At 38.5% G+C, this 15,086-nt stretch overlaps 1 protein-coding gene and 1 pseudogene across 2 annotated transcripts in view; one reads left to right on the forward strand and one right to left on the reverse strand.

Annotated features, from left to right (window-relative positions):
• Positions 1–15,086, forward strand: part of lamb2 (laminin, beta 2 (laminin S)) — a 29,709-nt gene that overhangs the window by 1,162 nt on the left and 13,461 nt on the right. For both annotated transcript variants that reach the window (XM_060894531.1, XM_060894532.1), the window contains exons 2-12: positions 8,243–8,412; positions 8,524–8,659; positions 10,919–10,992; positions 11,074–11,262; positions 11,366–11,429; positions 13,167–13,369; positions 13,455–13,575; positions 13,660–13,848; positions 13,943–14,122; positions 14,448–14,560; positions 14,965–15,044. In XM_060894531.1, the coding sequence (XP_060750514.1) occupies positions 8,243–8,412; positions 8,524–8,659; positions 10,919–10,992; positions 11,074–11,262; positions 11,366–11,429; positions 13,167–13,369; positions 13,455–13,575; positions 13,660–13,848; positions 13,943–14,122; positions 14,448–14,560; positions 14,965–15,044 (1,519 nt within the window). The remainder of the gene's footprint in view (positions 1–8,242; positions 8,413–8,523; positions 8,660–10,918; positions 10,993–11,073; positions 11,263–11,365; positions 11,430–13,166; positions 13,370–13,454; positions 13,576–13,659; positions 13,849–13,942; positions 14,123–14,447; positions 14,561–14,964; positions 15,045–15,086) is intronic.
• LOC132862853 (U2 spliceosomal RNA) lies at positions 2,349–2,513 on the reverse strand (annotated as a pseudogene).

Below are 15,086 nucleotides of genomic sequence, written 5' to 3' on the forward strand. Positions count from 1 at the left end.
TCCTTACATTTTAAAATTGAAGACAAATGAATGTCTGTGATTGGGGTGGGGTGAGCATTAAAATACTCTCTTTAATATCTGGTTATGTTTTACCCTGGTACACTTTTCCCCTTTTAGCTCTGTTTGAGGGGTACAGTGGCTTTGTGGTTAGAAGGTCTGACTTACACCTCTGTGGCTGGGGTAGATTCCCATCTCCATCCTGCATGTGTGGATTTTCTCCTTAAGTTTTGGGGGTTTTGTCTGGGTACTTTAGTTTTCTCCCTCAGTCCAGTTTTTCTTCCTCAGTCCAAAGCCACATGTGTGGTAGGCTGATTGGCATCTCTAAAATGGGTTTGTGAGTGTGTGAGTGTGTGTTTGTGCCCTGAGTCCCTTTGGATGGTACCAGGTTCCCTGTGACCCTATGTATGAAAAGCAGAACTGGATAACAATGGCTTGAAAAAAATACTATTATTATAGTTACACACATTTTCACAATACATGGTGTTTTATATACATTGTACAATCATATAATCTTATATCCTAATATATGGGCTTGCTTACAGTGCATATTAAAGTTCTGGGAGCTATTAGGTGACTCATCTATAAAATGTAAAATTAACATTTTAATCTAAAATGCATTAAATGTCCATATGAATCATAGTGAGTAATGATAGTTAGGGTTTTTAAATGTGCCTTCTTGTTGTTGAGGCATGGCTGGTAACATCTATATAGTTATTTAAAGTATATAAAGATATAAAGAAAGTCCGGCAGAACCAAAAAAACTCTTTTACACAAAACAACGATAGCTTTAAAAACATAAGATTATATATAATGCAACCTCAGTTATGCTATTTGGTATTTTACAACAAAAATTTATTGTCACCCCAAAAAGCATCTCTGTTCTGGGAAATATGAACAGTTCTTGTTGATGGTAATGGCACAAATGCAGCAGACAGATAGTGGTAGATATATATTAGGCTGAAAATGCCAGACTATTCCTAGGCTTCAGTGATTGATGCCTGAGGTTAGAGGTATGGTCTAGGAGTATCCAAACCCATATATAGACCATAGAACAGGCCACCGCTCTAGTTGCACTACTTTTTCTGTCTTGTGTCCTAAACCTTATACTGTTGCTGCCATCAGTCAGTTTATCTGCTTATTTTAGTTTGTCATTTTCCAGTGTTAGGGCTCAGCCTTGACTCTATTCTCTTTCTGTCCCTTTATTCTCTGTTTAGTGTGCCCCAATAAGTGATGGGAGACAGGGCGTCTTTGTGTGACTTGTATGATAAAACTATGGAACAGGAGAATGTGATGAGGAGGAGGAGGAGGAGGAGGTGGAAGAAGAGGAGGAGGAAAGAGGGATGGGGTGGCAGTGTTATTTTTGGCTGAGTTGAGCTCTAATGAACCTAGTGGGAGGTGAAGTGTGACAGTCAGCAGATGCCGAGACGTGTTTGGTTATAGACATATTTACTGCCTGATGTCTGGCTATGTCATATTGGGTCATTTAAATCAATCAGACAAGTTTTGTGTGTTCCATCTGGTGATGATGATGTGTTATTGTAATTATATTGTTTCTGGGAATTTGGTACGTGATTACTGTAATTACATGTGGTGGTATGATGGTAGTATTTTCCCACAAAAAAAGCATGTCCCAATGTATTTTTTTATATTATACCACAGCTGTATTCAAGTGATTATAAAGTTTTTATTATTTTTATGTTTGTAATTACAGTTAATGTAGCAGTCTAATGTCTAAACAAGTTAGTTATAACCAGTTATAACTCCTGTTATTACTTCTAACAGCTACAAACAGCCTGTCTCTCACCATCCTTGGGTTTCTTTAAATACTTAAGATACAATAATGTATTCAATCAAGCACATTTATATAAACCTGTGATTTGTCATTCAATTAACACTATTATTACAACTGCTATCGTAGAAATGAAAACTTTTGACCGATAAGATTTGAAAGTTTATCAGTGCTGCAGTTCATTTGAAATAGTTTTTTTATATTATACCAATGGTCCAATCTATCAGTAAACAGAAGCCTTCTGAAATGTCACAATGCTCAAGCCTGTGGTTTGTTAGCATGCTAATGTGCAAGTGCAAGTATGCAGGTTTTTCTACTCCTCTGTTTTTTCATTCTTTATAGAAGCATTTGCTTGTCACACATACATTATAGTACAGTGAAATTCTTTCTTTGCATATCCCAACTTTGGAGGTTGGGGTCAGAGCACAGGTTCAGCCATGATACAGCACACCAGGAGAAGGAGGGCTCAACAATGGCAGCTTGGCAGTAGGGCTTGAACCCTGACCTTCTGATAAACAACCTAGCACCTTAACCACTTGAGCCACTACTGCCCTGAAAGTAATGGTGCCCCAAGAATGGAAGTACTGCAATACCAGGTTGATGTGTGGAGCAGTCCAAACAAGCCCCTTTTTAATATGAAGTTCTTATGTAGAGGATGTATCAGATATGAAACTGACAAAAACAGATACTACACTTAATCTTAGCCAAAAAGCTGAGAAATGAGTGTGTTTAGCTTTCACCTCTTACTGCAGTAGACTTTGCTAAACTCTGCAGAGTGTTGTGTTAAGAGGGAAGTGAACAGGTGAAGGGCTGGAGCTCTCTTCAGGCTGCAGGGCACTCAGTGTGAGTCACAGAGGCCCTGGCTGGAATGTCCCTCCGGAACTGCACTCGGCAGAACAATGAGCCAGCCAAAGTCTTTGATAGAGTTATGAGGAACATAGGAGAGGGGCACAGAGACAGAAATGGAAGGACACGGTTTTTAGAGCAGCCATGACTGTGTTTATGACAGAATAGTTTTGAATATGGTTTCTTTCTAGGGGCAGGGATTTGGAATTATATACTAAGGGAGAAACAAAATTAGAGGGTAATGTGTTATAAGCTATATCCAGGAGTCGTGAGAATCATTTGTTACTGCTTGTTATAGTTAAGACTGCATGATGACTTTCCAAAGATTAACTTGGCTCAGTCGGTCTCTGTATTATGTTGACTGGTGTCTGGGTGCAGGATCAGTGATTAACTTCAGCCTGGCTGCCATGCTGCCTGTTTCCTGAACAGAGCCTTGGCTGTAATTCAAAGTGTTGTTAATAATGACTGGCTGTCAGAGTTAAGCTACGGTTGTGTATTACTGTAGAGTGCAGACACCTTGCAGTTCACTTTAAACATGATACCCAGTTCAAGATGAATCATTACCTTTCACCACATGAGAAGTTATGAAATGCATTTGAAAAACCCACAATGGACTTTTGTCCCTTTTTATTTCTAACACCCATATACCTGTTTTTCTTTCCCGTCTTTCTTGTTTTTTTTTCATGTTAAATACACATGTAAGCCTTGACTATGTTTTCCTCCATTCTCTTTTTTCTTTTTTTCATGTGCTTTTTATCAGACCTTTGAAACAACCAAAAAAAACATTACATTTTCAAGCCACTGCACTATAAGGAAAGCACAATCTGCCCTCTTATATACAGATGAGCTCAGAGACACAGATGGCTAGTGTTGCTGTGATTGACAGGGGGGAGATAGTATGCCATTACTTACACCTAATTTTGCCTCCTGGCTCTCGGCCATGCATGGCTGCGGCATTGCTAGATTTGAATTCTAGTCTCGGGGCGATAGGCTCTGGAACACCACATCTGTATCTCTTATTAGTATTGACATGCAAAATGTTATGGCATCAGCAGGGACAGACGGAATAAATTGCCATTTAGTTTCTGAGGTCTGACTATGCTAACCCACGGCTGGTTTGTCCCTCACATTGAGCCTGTGTCATAACTGTTTAATAGCCTGAACATCTCCTCCCTCTTTCTTAGCAGGCATGTAAGAACAGAGCAGTGCTAAAAGCTTGCAAACACCCACTAGCCTCTGAATGAGAGCTATATCAAAGGGGAAGCCTTTTTGATGATCCCGAGAGGCTGGGTCACTGATTCATTAGCTGTGTTTTGTATGCACTGGCAAGGAGTAAAAACAAAAAAACAAAGCAGCTTCACTTCATTTGCATTGCTGCAGGTTTTATAATCACATCTTTATGATTCCCATTCTTTACTGAGTCTTATCCTTAATCTTTATTCATCATTGTTAGTCAAAGCAAGTACAGATTTGAGCTCCTGGAATGGAAATCCTAAAAAAATTATTTATTTATTTTTGTTTTTTTTTAACGTTACAGCATAACACTCACCAGTCACTTTAATAGGAACATCTGTGCACCTGAAGATATCTAATCAACCATCTAACCATTTTCCACTGACCGCTCCTATGAACAAGGTGTTTTGTAGACTGTTTTCAACTGTCACTCACTTAATCCCACTCACAGTCTGTGTGAACTAGAGACGATTGTGTGTGAAATTCACAAGAGATCAGCAGTTTGTGAAATACTCAAAGAAGAACATCCGGTACCAGAAGTCAAAGCAATCATATATTTCTCCTATTCTGATGTTCTATGTGAACTGAAGCTCCTGACGTACATCTGCGTAATTTTATACATCGCACTGCTAACACATTAGCACTGCTAACACACATGTATTAACTGTATATCGCAGTGTTAGCAGTGCGATGTATAAAATTACGCAGATGTACGTCAGGAGCTTCAGTTCACATAGAACATCAGAATGGATAATGAGTGGGAACAGAACAGACTGTGAGTGGGATTAAGTGAGTGACAGTTGAAAACAGTCTACAAAACACCTTGTTCATAGGAGCGGTCAGTGGAAAATGGACATATTGCCACAACTTCATATGTGTGTGTGTGTGTGTGTGTGTGTGTGTTTGTGCCATGTGATTTTGCAGCAGCTGCATTTACTATCTAGCAATAATTGTGTTTATGTAGACCATGTTTATGTATGATGAGACCATGATGAGACCAACAAAACCATGATTATTTTTTTCCTCAAGAGTTAAAAAAGGACAAAATGTGTATGATATGAGAGATAATGAGAATAATAAATTTATAAAGACAAAATGAGTTCTGTAGCTGTTTGTGTTGATTTCAACTGTTCTTGCTGTAACACAGCTGCACAATAATGACAGAAATGCTCATCAAAATTATTTATAACTGTTATTCTTCAGAAATCAAGCAGAATTATTGTGCTTTGTCATTTCAAATTATCCTTTTATTACAAATTGAAAATAAAAATATTTCTTTAAATCCAAATATGATTTCTAGTCATTATAGTTGAGCAAATCTTATAAATGATTTAATTCCAAAATATGGCATATCAGTTTTTAGAAACTTTGAAAATTAGACATTATTTCTATAGATGATGTACCATGTGACCTCACATACACATCTTATACACGCTGTGAGTTTAGTGGAAAAATGTAAAGATAAAAGACATGAGCGAATTATACAAACAAAGCAAACACAAATCCATGTTATTCATGGCTTTAAAAGTAGTGGAGTTGGAGCTTCACTAGTGGAGGTAGTGTCAGGTCTGGAGTAAGAGCTGCAAATAGCAGTGGGGTTAAAGTGAAGAGGAGACACTGAGACTGGCCTATGGGCTAGAATTAGCAGCCAGCTCATATTAAACAGATAAATAGAAATGCACTGTGGGTGTGATTATGAAGCAAATCTGGACGTCTAATATTTACCCAAAACTTGCTTTGTAATCAATAGGTGACCCAGACACTACCTTAATATACTATATAATATAAGCTTCTTATAATTATTTACCTCACTTTAGGATTCATGTGTAAATGGAGCAGGTGATTTTATTCACATTCCTCCTACTACGCGCACATGAGGCAGTGAGGACGATTGACTCAAGAGGGAGAAAAAGCTCCTGCAGAAAAAAAGAACTGTAACCTCATTAGAGAGAAGGCTTCAAGGACAAAACAGTATTTACCTAGGACTATTATCAGCTCAGTGTTAATTCCAGCTGTATCCCAAAACACATAAAGTCATCAGACACATCCGGCATTAGCATGGCATGAAGAGTTTGGGAAGTGTTAGGGTGTTCCCAGTTTGTTCAGCAGGTGGAGAATGTGTTGTATAAGTGTCACATTTCCCCCAATGTCTGAGGAGAGAACGCTCTGGATCTCAGACAGGCATAAAGAGGTTAATTCTCTGCTCTCTCTGTGCACTGTGGAACAACTGTTCACCCTTGAAAACTGAGAAGGGTAGAGTCCAGCTTTGTAACAAAGCAGAGCAGACCAGCAGAGATTTAGCCCCACCTGGTACATAGTACTAAACACAAGCTGTAAGCTGCAGGAAGTGTAGATGGAAGAGCACAGCACATGCCTTAGAGGGAATGGAGGTGATGTGAGATGGATTGAAAAATAAAATACTGAGTAAAGGATTTAAGATGACAGCAGCCAGACAGTGGGACAGGAAGAGAGCGAATCCCCGTCTTTGTCTTGTCTTCCAGCTCATGTCAGGAAGATTAGCCGAAGCAGATGTGAAGCCAGAAAGCATGATGGGAAATGTCCGGTCCTAACGCATTACATTTGTGTTTCAAAGTAACAGTGGCACGAATCACTACAGAGCTGTGATTGCAAAGCATAATAAATATCTTTCCTGTTTGTGGACACAGGCTTGCTCTGTCTTAATTTGCTACGGTCAATGTGTTTTGAACCTAAGTGGTTTGCTGGTCTTCCAGTGTAACAGCTGACAGAAGACCTCTGGTTATAAGTTGTGCGCATTGTTAATAGTGTAGTCTTCTTCCACTGCCAGCTGTCCTCCTACATTCCTCAGCCTCTTGTCCATGTAAGGCGAGAGTGGTAGAGGAGCTGGGAGTTAGCCAGCCCGCCTGACCCGAACCTCCTCACTTTGGGACATATGATTGAGAAGCAGCCATCTGAAATAACTATAGTAATTTTGATATTTATTCTCTTAAAATGGTCTTTGTTCTTTCTTACCAGGTGCTACAAATCAGGATTATTATGGTAACCACATAATAAAACCAAAAACTAACTTAAAAGAGTCAAATGAAACCTGAAATAGTAAACTTCATACAACACTGAGGAGATAAATATAGCTGCTATTTTCCACAAGTGAACAGAAAATGTTTTCAGACCTATACAGAATGCTGACAGATCCCATGTATCACCAGCAACACAAAAGGATACTGGACAATTATCGCTGAAACTAATGCTTGAAACAAAGACGTAAACTAAGGTGTAAAAAAAAAAAACATAAAATAACCATTCAAAAATTATTATAGCCTTAACTAAAAAATATACTAAAAATTATATACATATATAATATAAGATCAAAGGTAAGATTAACCAAAAGTTAACCAAATATTTAATTATTATTACTAATTTTAAGCTGTTTTATTAGCAGAGAATTTATTTAAACTCTAAAACAGGCTGAATAATCTCCTAATTAATTTGTAATAATCTCATAATAAGTTATAATGCATACATTTTCTTATGTTCGAGATGTTTTCATTTATTAATTACGTTTTGCTCTGTAGATAATTTTTCGTAAACACTCCCAGCATATAATAAGACTTTCTCAGCACTGTCAGTCAGCATATGTGCACTGGTTAAGTGTTTACAGTTTGTGAGGTTGTATGTTGTATGTGAAAACAGGCTTTGTCTACAGTGTATATGTTTGTGTGTACAGTTTGTGTGTGAAGTGCTGAACCTGGCAGCAGTGTGATAGGTGGTGCATTGCCAAACAAACACAGCTGTCTTGTTTGAAGAATGAGACGTGTCTCCGTTGAGAGTGGCTGTGAAGTCCCCTCTGCAGAATGTTTCCCAGGCCTTGAAAAATGCACTCATTTAACTACGACTATTGTAATATCGGTTATGTTCATTTGTGTGTGATTACCGTATTTTAATTTAAAGAATATGTGTGTTTGTGCAGTTAAGCAATCAGGTAGTTTTGTTACACCTTCATAAAGGTCTCAGTGACCCATTGATGGTTTACATAAATGTTATTTCAGGATGTTTAATTACTGTGTGTTAAAAAAAAGAAAGAAAAGATATATTTAATGATTCTTAGGGTAGTTAAAGGGTTCTTAGCTTGATCTTTGTTTATACACTTTGGCATAGGCTTTTTTTAGTTTACCCCAGAGGGATAATGGAGAATGTTAAAGGTTTTAGTTTTAAAAATTTCCTCAGAACATGGCTTTTACCATATAAGGTCAGTTGTATTGTGCCACAGGATATAACTTTTGAAAAGGAACATAGTTTTGTAGACTGAAATTGTACCTCATCTTTTTATTTTTGGCCTTGGTGGCCATAATTTTATTTCAGATCTCATTTGATTTTCTCTCCATCTCTGTGATTCAGGCTTGGTACCCACACTTGCTCAAGAACCTGATCACCCTCATGGATGCACACATGGAAGTTGTTACCCAGCAACTGGTGACCTCCTTGTGGGTCGGGAGAAAAACCTGAAAGCCTCGTCTACCTGTGGCCTCACCAAGAGAGAACCCTACTGCATTGTTAGTCATCTACAGGTAAAGCCTCGGCCATTTCCTGTTTGACCTCCCACTGTTCTGGCCAGTGTAACCACTTCAAGCTTGCTGACTTTTTAACCCTAAATGTTCTTCAAATGTGACCTTATGTAGGAGGAGAAGAAATGTTTCCAGTGTGATTCGCGCAGACCATACCATTCTGTGTACAACACTATCAGTCACCGTATCGAGAACGTCATCACCAGCTTTAAACCCGACCATAAGAAGCGCTGGTGGCAGTCCGAGAATGGTGAGATCATCAGTGGTGTTATTTAGCAGTAAGAAAGAAATGCTCTGTCACGTTTCATCAAAACTGTCAGAATAAACACACAATTGGGCAGCATGTGAAGATTTAGAGATGCTTTAATGAAAGGTGCAGAATAAAATGATGAAGTGATTTGATGTACTTGTGAAGAACTCTACCAGCTGCCACTGGGATTGCCTCAGCCATTTGGCACTATAAACCCAGCTGTCTGGCAGGCGCCCACACTGAACACACAAGAGATGTATTATTAGAATAGTAACATTCAATGCAGCCTATTAATACTATTAGAAGTGCCAAGGAGGTGCTTATTTGCACTGGCATTTAATATGAAAAACAGATTCAAGAATTCAATAAAATATTTAAAGCATCGTTCTTTATGTTAATAGGAAGCTTAGAGTAGAAACAGAAAAGAAGAACAAATTCAAAGATTAGAAAGTTGGGATTAGGCAGATTAACAAACCTGTTGTTTTGCTGCACATATGAAAATAACAGAAACACTGTGTAAGGACGGGCATCGTAGACAAGTTAGACAAGTTAGCTTGTCTATGTAGTTTTATATTGGGGATTTGGAATAACATTGCATTTTGCTCTGTTTTGTTCGGTTAGGTTTGTTTGTTTTAATATTTGATCTGTAATAAATGACTATGTATTTAAGGTTGTGTTTTTAAAAGCATTAATCTTAGTACAAAATTACAACAAAGGTGTGTTTGTGTTGTTGATGTAGATTTGATCATATGCAAAAACACGTTTTCTATTTTTGAATTTCCACACAATACCCACACAGATCATTTCCCAACAGTGAGCCCTGTTCACGTACATTGAATGTTTTTTTGTCTTGGTGAGCTATGTTATGGTATGGGATGCTTTAATGAACATGGAAAGTCAGGAGTTGACAGGAAATAGTGGTTATTTTTATATGAAGTCGCCATGGTGTCTTGGCCACTGCAGTGCATATGCAGTTTAATGAACAGTGGGTCACTTGTCTTGTGCATGCACACTCATCCAAGTGAGGAATACGGCTTCTTGTGGAGCAAATGAGCAAAGTTTAGTTGTGCCACTTGTCTTTTGCCAGAAACAGGTGCTTAGTACTGTAGCGTTAGATGAGTTTCTCTATGTGTTCCTCCTTTGTCAGCTTATAATGGCTCTCTCCAATATGTAAATGCAAAAAGTTATTCATCCAAGGTGTTTTTTTATTTATTTATTTATTTTTTTTCATGCTAGCCTTCACTCCCATGGTTTCTTATTCTTTTCAGGCTTGGTTACACCCCACCTCTCCTTTCCCTTTCCTTTTCCTTCCTCTTTAGCTGCCAGTTGTGAGGCAGCTTTTGTGAAATTTAGCAGACCTACTGTACAGACTCCTGAAGAACGGGGATAAGAGATAAGGTTAAAGGGTTGTAGCTGTAATAGAATATGACATGCACAACTCACTGCCTTCCTTGTTCACCACCTAACACTGACACTTATAAATAGAAAGTGGCGTAAAGAGAACTGCTGTACAGTAGAGCTGAAAAATCTTTCAAATGGTAACAACAGCTTAACATTAATGTACTTTAGATAACCCCTGTGTTTACATCCACTGGTTTAACTCCTTGTGTCTCAGACTGTATATGCTTGAGCTTGTTGAGAGTCTTACCTTGCTCTCTGGCCACTTTAATAGTTACACTGATACTTTTGCTTATTTACACTATTATTTTAGGTCAGAGACTCAGTTACTAAAAAAAGGTGATTGATTTTGAACATTTCTCTGGTTGTTGGTGACAGACTGTCTAGTTTGACTCTTGTTTTTTTTTTACAAAAAATGGTGTGAAAAAGAAGGGGGGAAAAACAGTTTGCAAAGGGAAATGCCTTTTTGGGAGAGGTTAAAGGAAAGGGTGTTAAACTCATTTTATAAACCAGTGCACATACCCTGGGGATATGTTTTTTTTTGTTTTTTTTTGAGTCTACAAATTTGATATCACACATAGTTACAGACTAAACCAAACTCAAAAACTGTTGTTTTCTCAAAATGTTTTTTTCTTCTACTATAAATTTTGCATCAGTAGAACCATAAATAAATAAAGCACAAGTAACTTTCCTGTAAACTGTAACTGTAAAAAGCTAGCATGTGGTAGCATTGGTATTGTTCTTCTCATATTTTATATAATATGTTTTTACAAACAATCTAAAGGTTGCAGTAGATGATAGGGATTCTTGTTTTATTCAGGAAATTGGCCGAATTGATTAAGTGTGTGCTTTTCCCCTTAGGCAAGTCTGATGTTTACATTCAGTTGGACCTTGAAGCAGAGTTTCACTTCACTCACCTCATTATGACTTTTAAGGTATTATTAGAATCACATCTCTTTTCTTTTTAGCAAAGAAATTTGGAGACATACATTTATTTTTATTGACTCTGTTTGCAGACTTTCCGTCCTGCAGCCATGTTGATTGAGCGATCTGCAGATTTTGGACATACCTGGCAGGTGTACCGGTACTTTGCCCATGACTGTTCATCAGTCTACCCAGGAATTTCCCAGGGGCCACTCCGCAATGTTGATGATCTCATCTGTGAATCACGTTATTCAGACATCGAGCCTTCGACTGAAGGAGAGGTGAGAACAAAAGAAGAACAAGTCGGACAGCAAGTTCCTTTTCTGACTTTTTATTTGTGCATTTTATATATTTACATTATGTGTCACTATCATTTCCTACCAGGTGATCTTTAGAGTTCTGGACCCTGCTATACGAATTGAGGATCCGTACAGTGCTCGCATTCAAAGTAAGTCAAGTTCATAAATTACAGATTACAGCAAGCAATATTATGTTTCTTTCTTTTCATTCAGTTAAAGCACCTTTTATTATTTGGTTGTTGTTGTTTTTTTAAAAATCAGTGAATTCATATTTTTTATAATTTTCATCTAGTTCCATTCATATGTCCACTGTTGTCCAATACATGGGCAAAATAATAAAAAGGTGCCAATGAGAAAAGCAGCTGTTTCCTCCCACACAATTTGTCCCTTGTTATTTCAACTGGCCTGACTTAACTAGGTTCCCAAGAACACATGAGCAGATTTTTCCATGTTGTGGTAGAAGTGTGTTCTCTCAGTCAGAAAAAATTACTACTGCAATCGTTTCTTTATTAACAGTGTTCAGACAGACAGTTTTTTTGTTCGTCAGATGTAATGGCCATTGACATAAATATATTTTTTCGCAAATCAACATTTGTAAATAGAATTATTAGAGAGGCAGAATGTTGTGTTCTGGGTGACCTTGGCTAATGTGAAATATCTCTGACACAATGTAACTTGCATTATACAGTCTTAGTCTTTTTATTCATCAGTCATATGCCATTGGTCATGCATTTTGTAGTGTCCTAACGATATGCTTAGTTATCCCTGCTTGTCTCCTTCAGTTTTTGAGCAACATTAGTATTTCTTAACCGTCTATCTTCAGTAGATTTTTATCCCTCCCTTACACATTTTCTAACTGATTCTTCCTCATGCTCATTTCATCTGTCTACACGGTACACTGATGGACCATATGGTACGATAAAATGTAATAGTTTAAGAAGAGGAGTTTGTGAACACTCCCCAGTATTTTCCAGGCGTAGTGAGATGCTGGTGTGTCAGTTAACAAGTTGATGATTAACAGCTCGGTTTAGCCAGGACTCTTGCCCTGTACTGCATATGTGCATTAATATGTGAGGAAGGAGTGGGAGTGTGAAGACTGATGCAGCGCACATGCTGTCTTCCTGAATGGAAAGACCAGGCTGTACATAATAGCTGTAGCAACTCTCTTTCTCACTCCTTTAACTCCATTTGCAATCCCTCACGCAAAACATACATGCCTTGTGTGCTTGATTCTTTAATATACTCCCTCACCTGTATGACTTCCCCAGGATCATGTGATGTCTAGTTATTGAGCTTGTAACAGAGTGCAATGCTGCAACACTAAACTGTCTTCCAGCCTACATCTACAGTTAGTCTGCAGATGCTCTTATTTAGAGAGACTATTTAGAGAAACGTTGCACGAATGTGTAACTTCGTATTCTTAAAGAGAATAACGTTCTAACTGCTCGAGCGCTCGACTCTTTGGTCGGTAACTAAAACAGACTTCCATGCAAAATACAGTGTAGTTCAGAAAACATATAGCTTATAAAAAAAAATCAATATAAAGAATTAGGTGTAGAGAAATACAAAGTATATCTGAAGATGTAGGGTTTTAAAGTTTTCTGTAAGTCATGGACACATGGAAGTTCACTCAACCATCACGCTCAGCTGCCCATGACTCCAAACCACCAGGGAAGGCTGCAGAAAAGCAACCGGCTCCAAGGTTAGGAAAGAGGGTCAAAGGGCAGGGGTTAGCAGGGGATTTGTATGGCTTGAAGATATTTTTATGTGGGGTTAAACAGTGGTGTGCTGTGATAAAAAATATTCAAAAGTATAACATAGGATAGAGCCATGATATTAACTTAGACAGTAATACACTTTAATGACCTGTTTTATTACCCATACAGACCAGCTGAAAATCACCAACTTGCGTGTGAACTTTACAAAGCTGCACACTCTGGGAGACAATCTACTGGACTCCCGGGTAGAGATAAAGGAAAAGTACTACTATGCCGTGTATGAGCTAGTCGTCAGGGGCAACTGCTTCTGCTATGGTCATGCTTCTGAGTGTGCACCTATCGATGGGATAAGGGATGACATCGAACGTATGGTGAGCTGTTAGATAGGAGAATATCAAGGAGAATACAATGCTCTTTTTTCATTTTTATGCCTTTACTGCTGTTGTTTTTTTGTAGGTACACGGGAGGTGTGTGTGCAAGCACAATACAAAAGGGTTAAACTGTGAGCAGTGTGATGATTTCCATAACGATCTGCCCTGGAAACCAGCCGAGGGTCGCAACAGCAATACCTGCAGAAGTAATTAAAACAATTTCAACTCTTAAATTAACAGAGTATGAAAGAAATCTGGTTTGAACATGTCTTGTTTTTCTTTTTCCAAAGAGTGCAACTGTAACAGCCACTCCAACAAGTGTCACTTTGATATGGCGGTGTATCTGGCCACGGGGAACGTCAGTGGAGGTGTGTGTGACGACTGTCTTCACAACACCATGGGCCGCAACTGTGAAACCTGCAAACCCTTCTTCTACCTGGACCCAGCCAGAGATATCCGAGACCCCCGCGTCTGTGTAGGTCAGTGCATTTATGACATTTAGCGAACTGTGAATGTGATGCTAAAGTCACACATGTCTCTTATTCAAATATTATCTCTTTTCTATCTTTCTAGCTTGTAATTGTGACCAAGATGGCTCTGTAAATGGTGGTGTGTGTGATGGGCATGATAACCCCACTCTGGGCATGATTGCTGGTCAATGCCGTTGTAAGAAGAATGTGGAAGGCAGTCGCTGTGACAGATGCAAATCTGGCTTTTTTGGTCTGAGTGCTAATGACCCACAGGGCTGCCAGCGTAAGCATACACTGTTGTTGTCTGTATAGTTTTCTTGTAGTTCTACAAAAGTGTGTTTCAATTCTAATAAACTTTAATTATACGTTAGTTTGAGTAAACAAGTCTTTTCTCCATACTTGAAAAGTCCTTGTATACCATTATCACACATCTGCTACAAGAGTGCTGTCTTAGATTAGATTAGATTAGATTAGATTAGATTAGATTAGATTAGATTAGATTTAAAAGCTGGAGTGCCCCGTTAAAGTGTAATTAATGTTTCATATTTTGTTTATTTTCATGGTGGTTGACCTCCTCAGTTAAATTTGCTTGGTTTTCCTGTCATCAGCATGTAGGTGTGACCCCAGGGGAACAGTCTCAGGCAGTCCCCAGTGTGACCCTGTCCGAGGAGACTGCTTCTGCAAGCGCTTGGTCACCGGACGCACCTGCAACCAGTGCCTGGTAAATACATTAGAGTTCAGGAACACACTAAGGAAAAATAACAGCATTTCTGATTTGAAATGCATTTCAAGTACAATAATAGTACACAGGAAACTGGGCTACACGGTTGTGTCTGGTGTGTACGTTTATCCCACTGGTGTTGGGTTACATGCAGCTTAAAATGGCATCAGCATAAAAAGAGATGCATTCTGAGATAAGACGAGTAACGGGTGCCTTACACATGCCTTCCAGTCTCATTACAATCCATCTAATCTGTGTGCTTGATTTACCTAACTGACCTCAGTTCTGACCTTGTTACAAAATAAATAGATTCTTATTCTAATAGAATTTTATACTCAGACATTCCTGCAGGTTTCATACTTGTCTATTACACTTTATTATCTTTTTTATCTTTATTATCCTAGCCAGAGCACTGGGCCATAAGTCATGATGCCAGTGGCTGCAGATCATGTGAATGTGATGTAGGTGGAGCTCTAGATAACCAGTAAGTCCTGTGTTCACCTAAAACACATGTAATGCACATCTT

This window comes from Tachysurus vachellii, chromosome 19 (assembly GCF_030014155.1).
Source record: "Tachysurus vachellii isolate PV-2020 chromosome 19, HZAU_Pvac_v1, whole genome shotgun sequence".
NCBI lineage: Eukaryota > Metazoa > Chordata > Actinopteri > Siluriformes > Bagridae > Tachysurus > Tachysurus vachellii.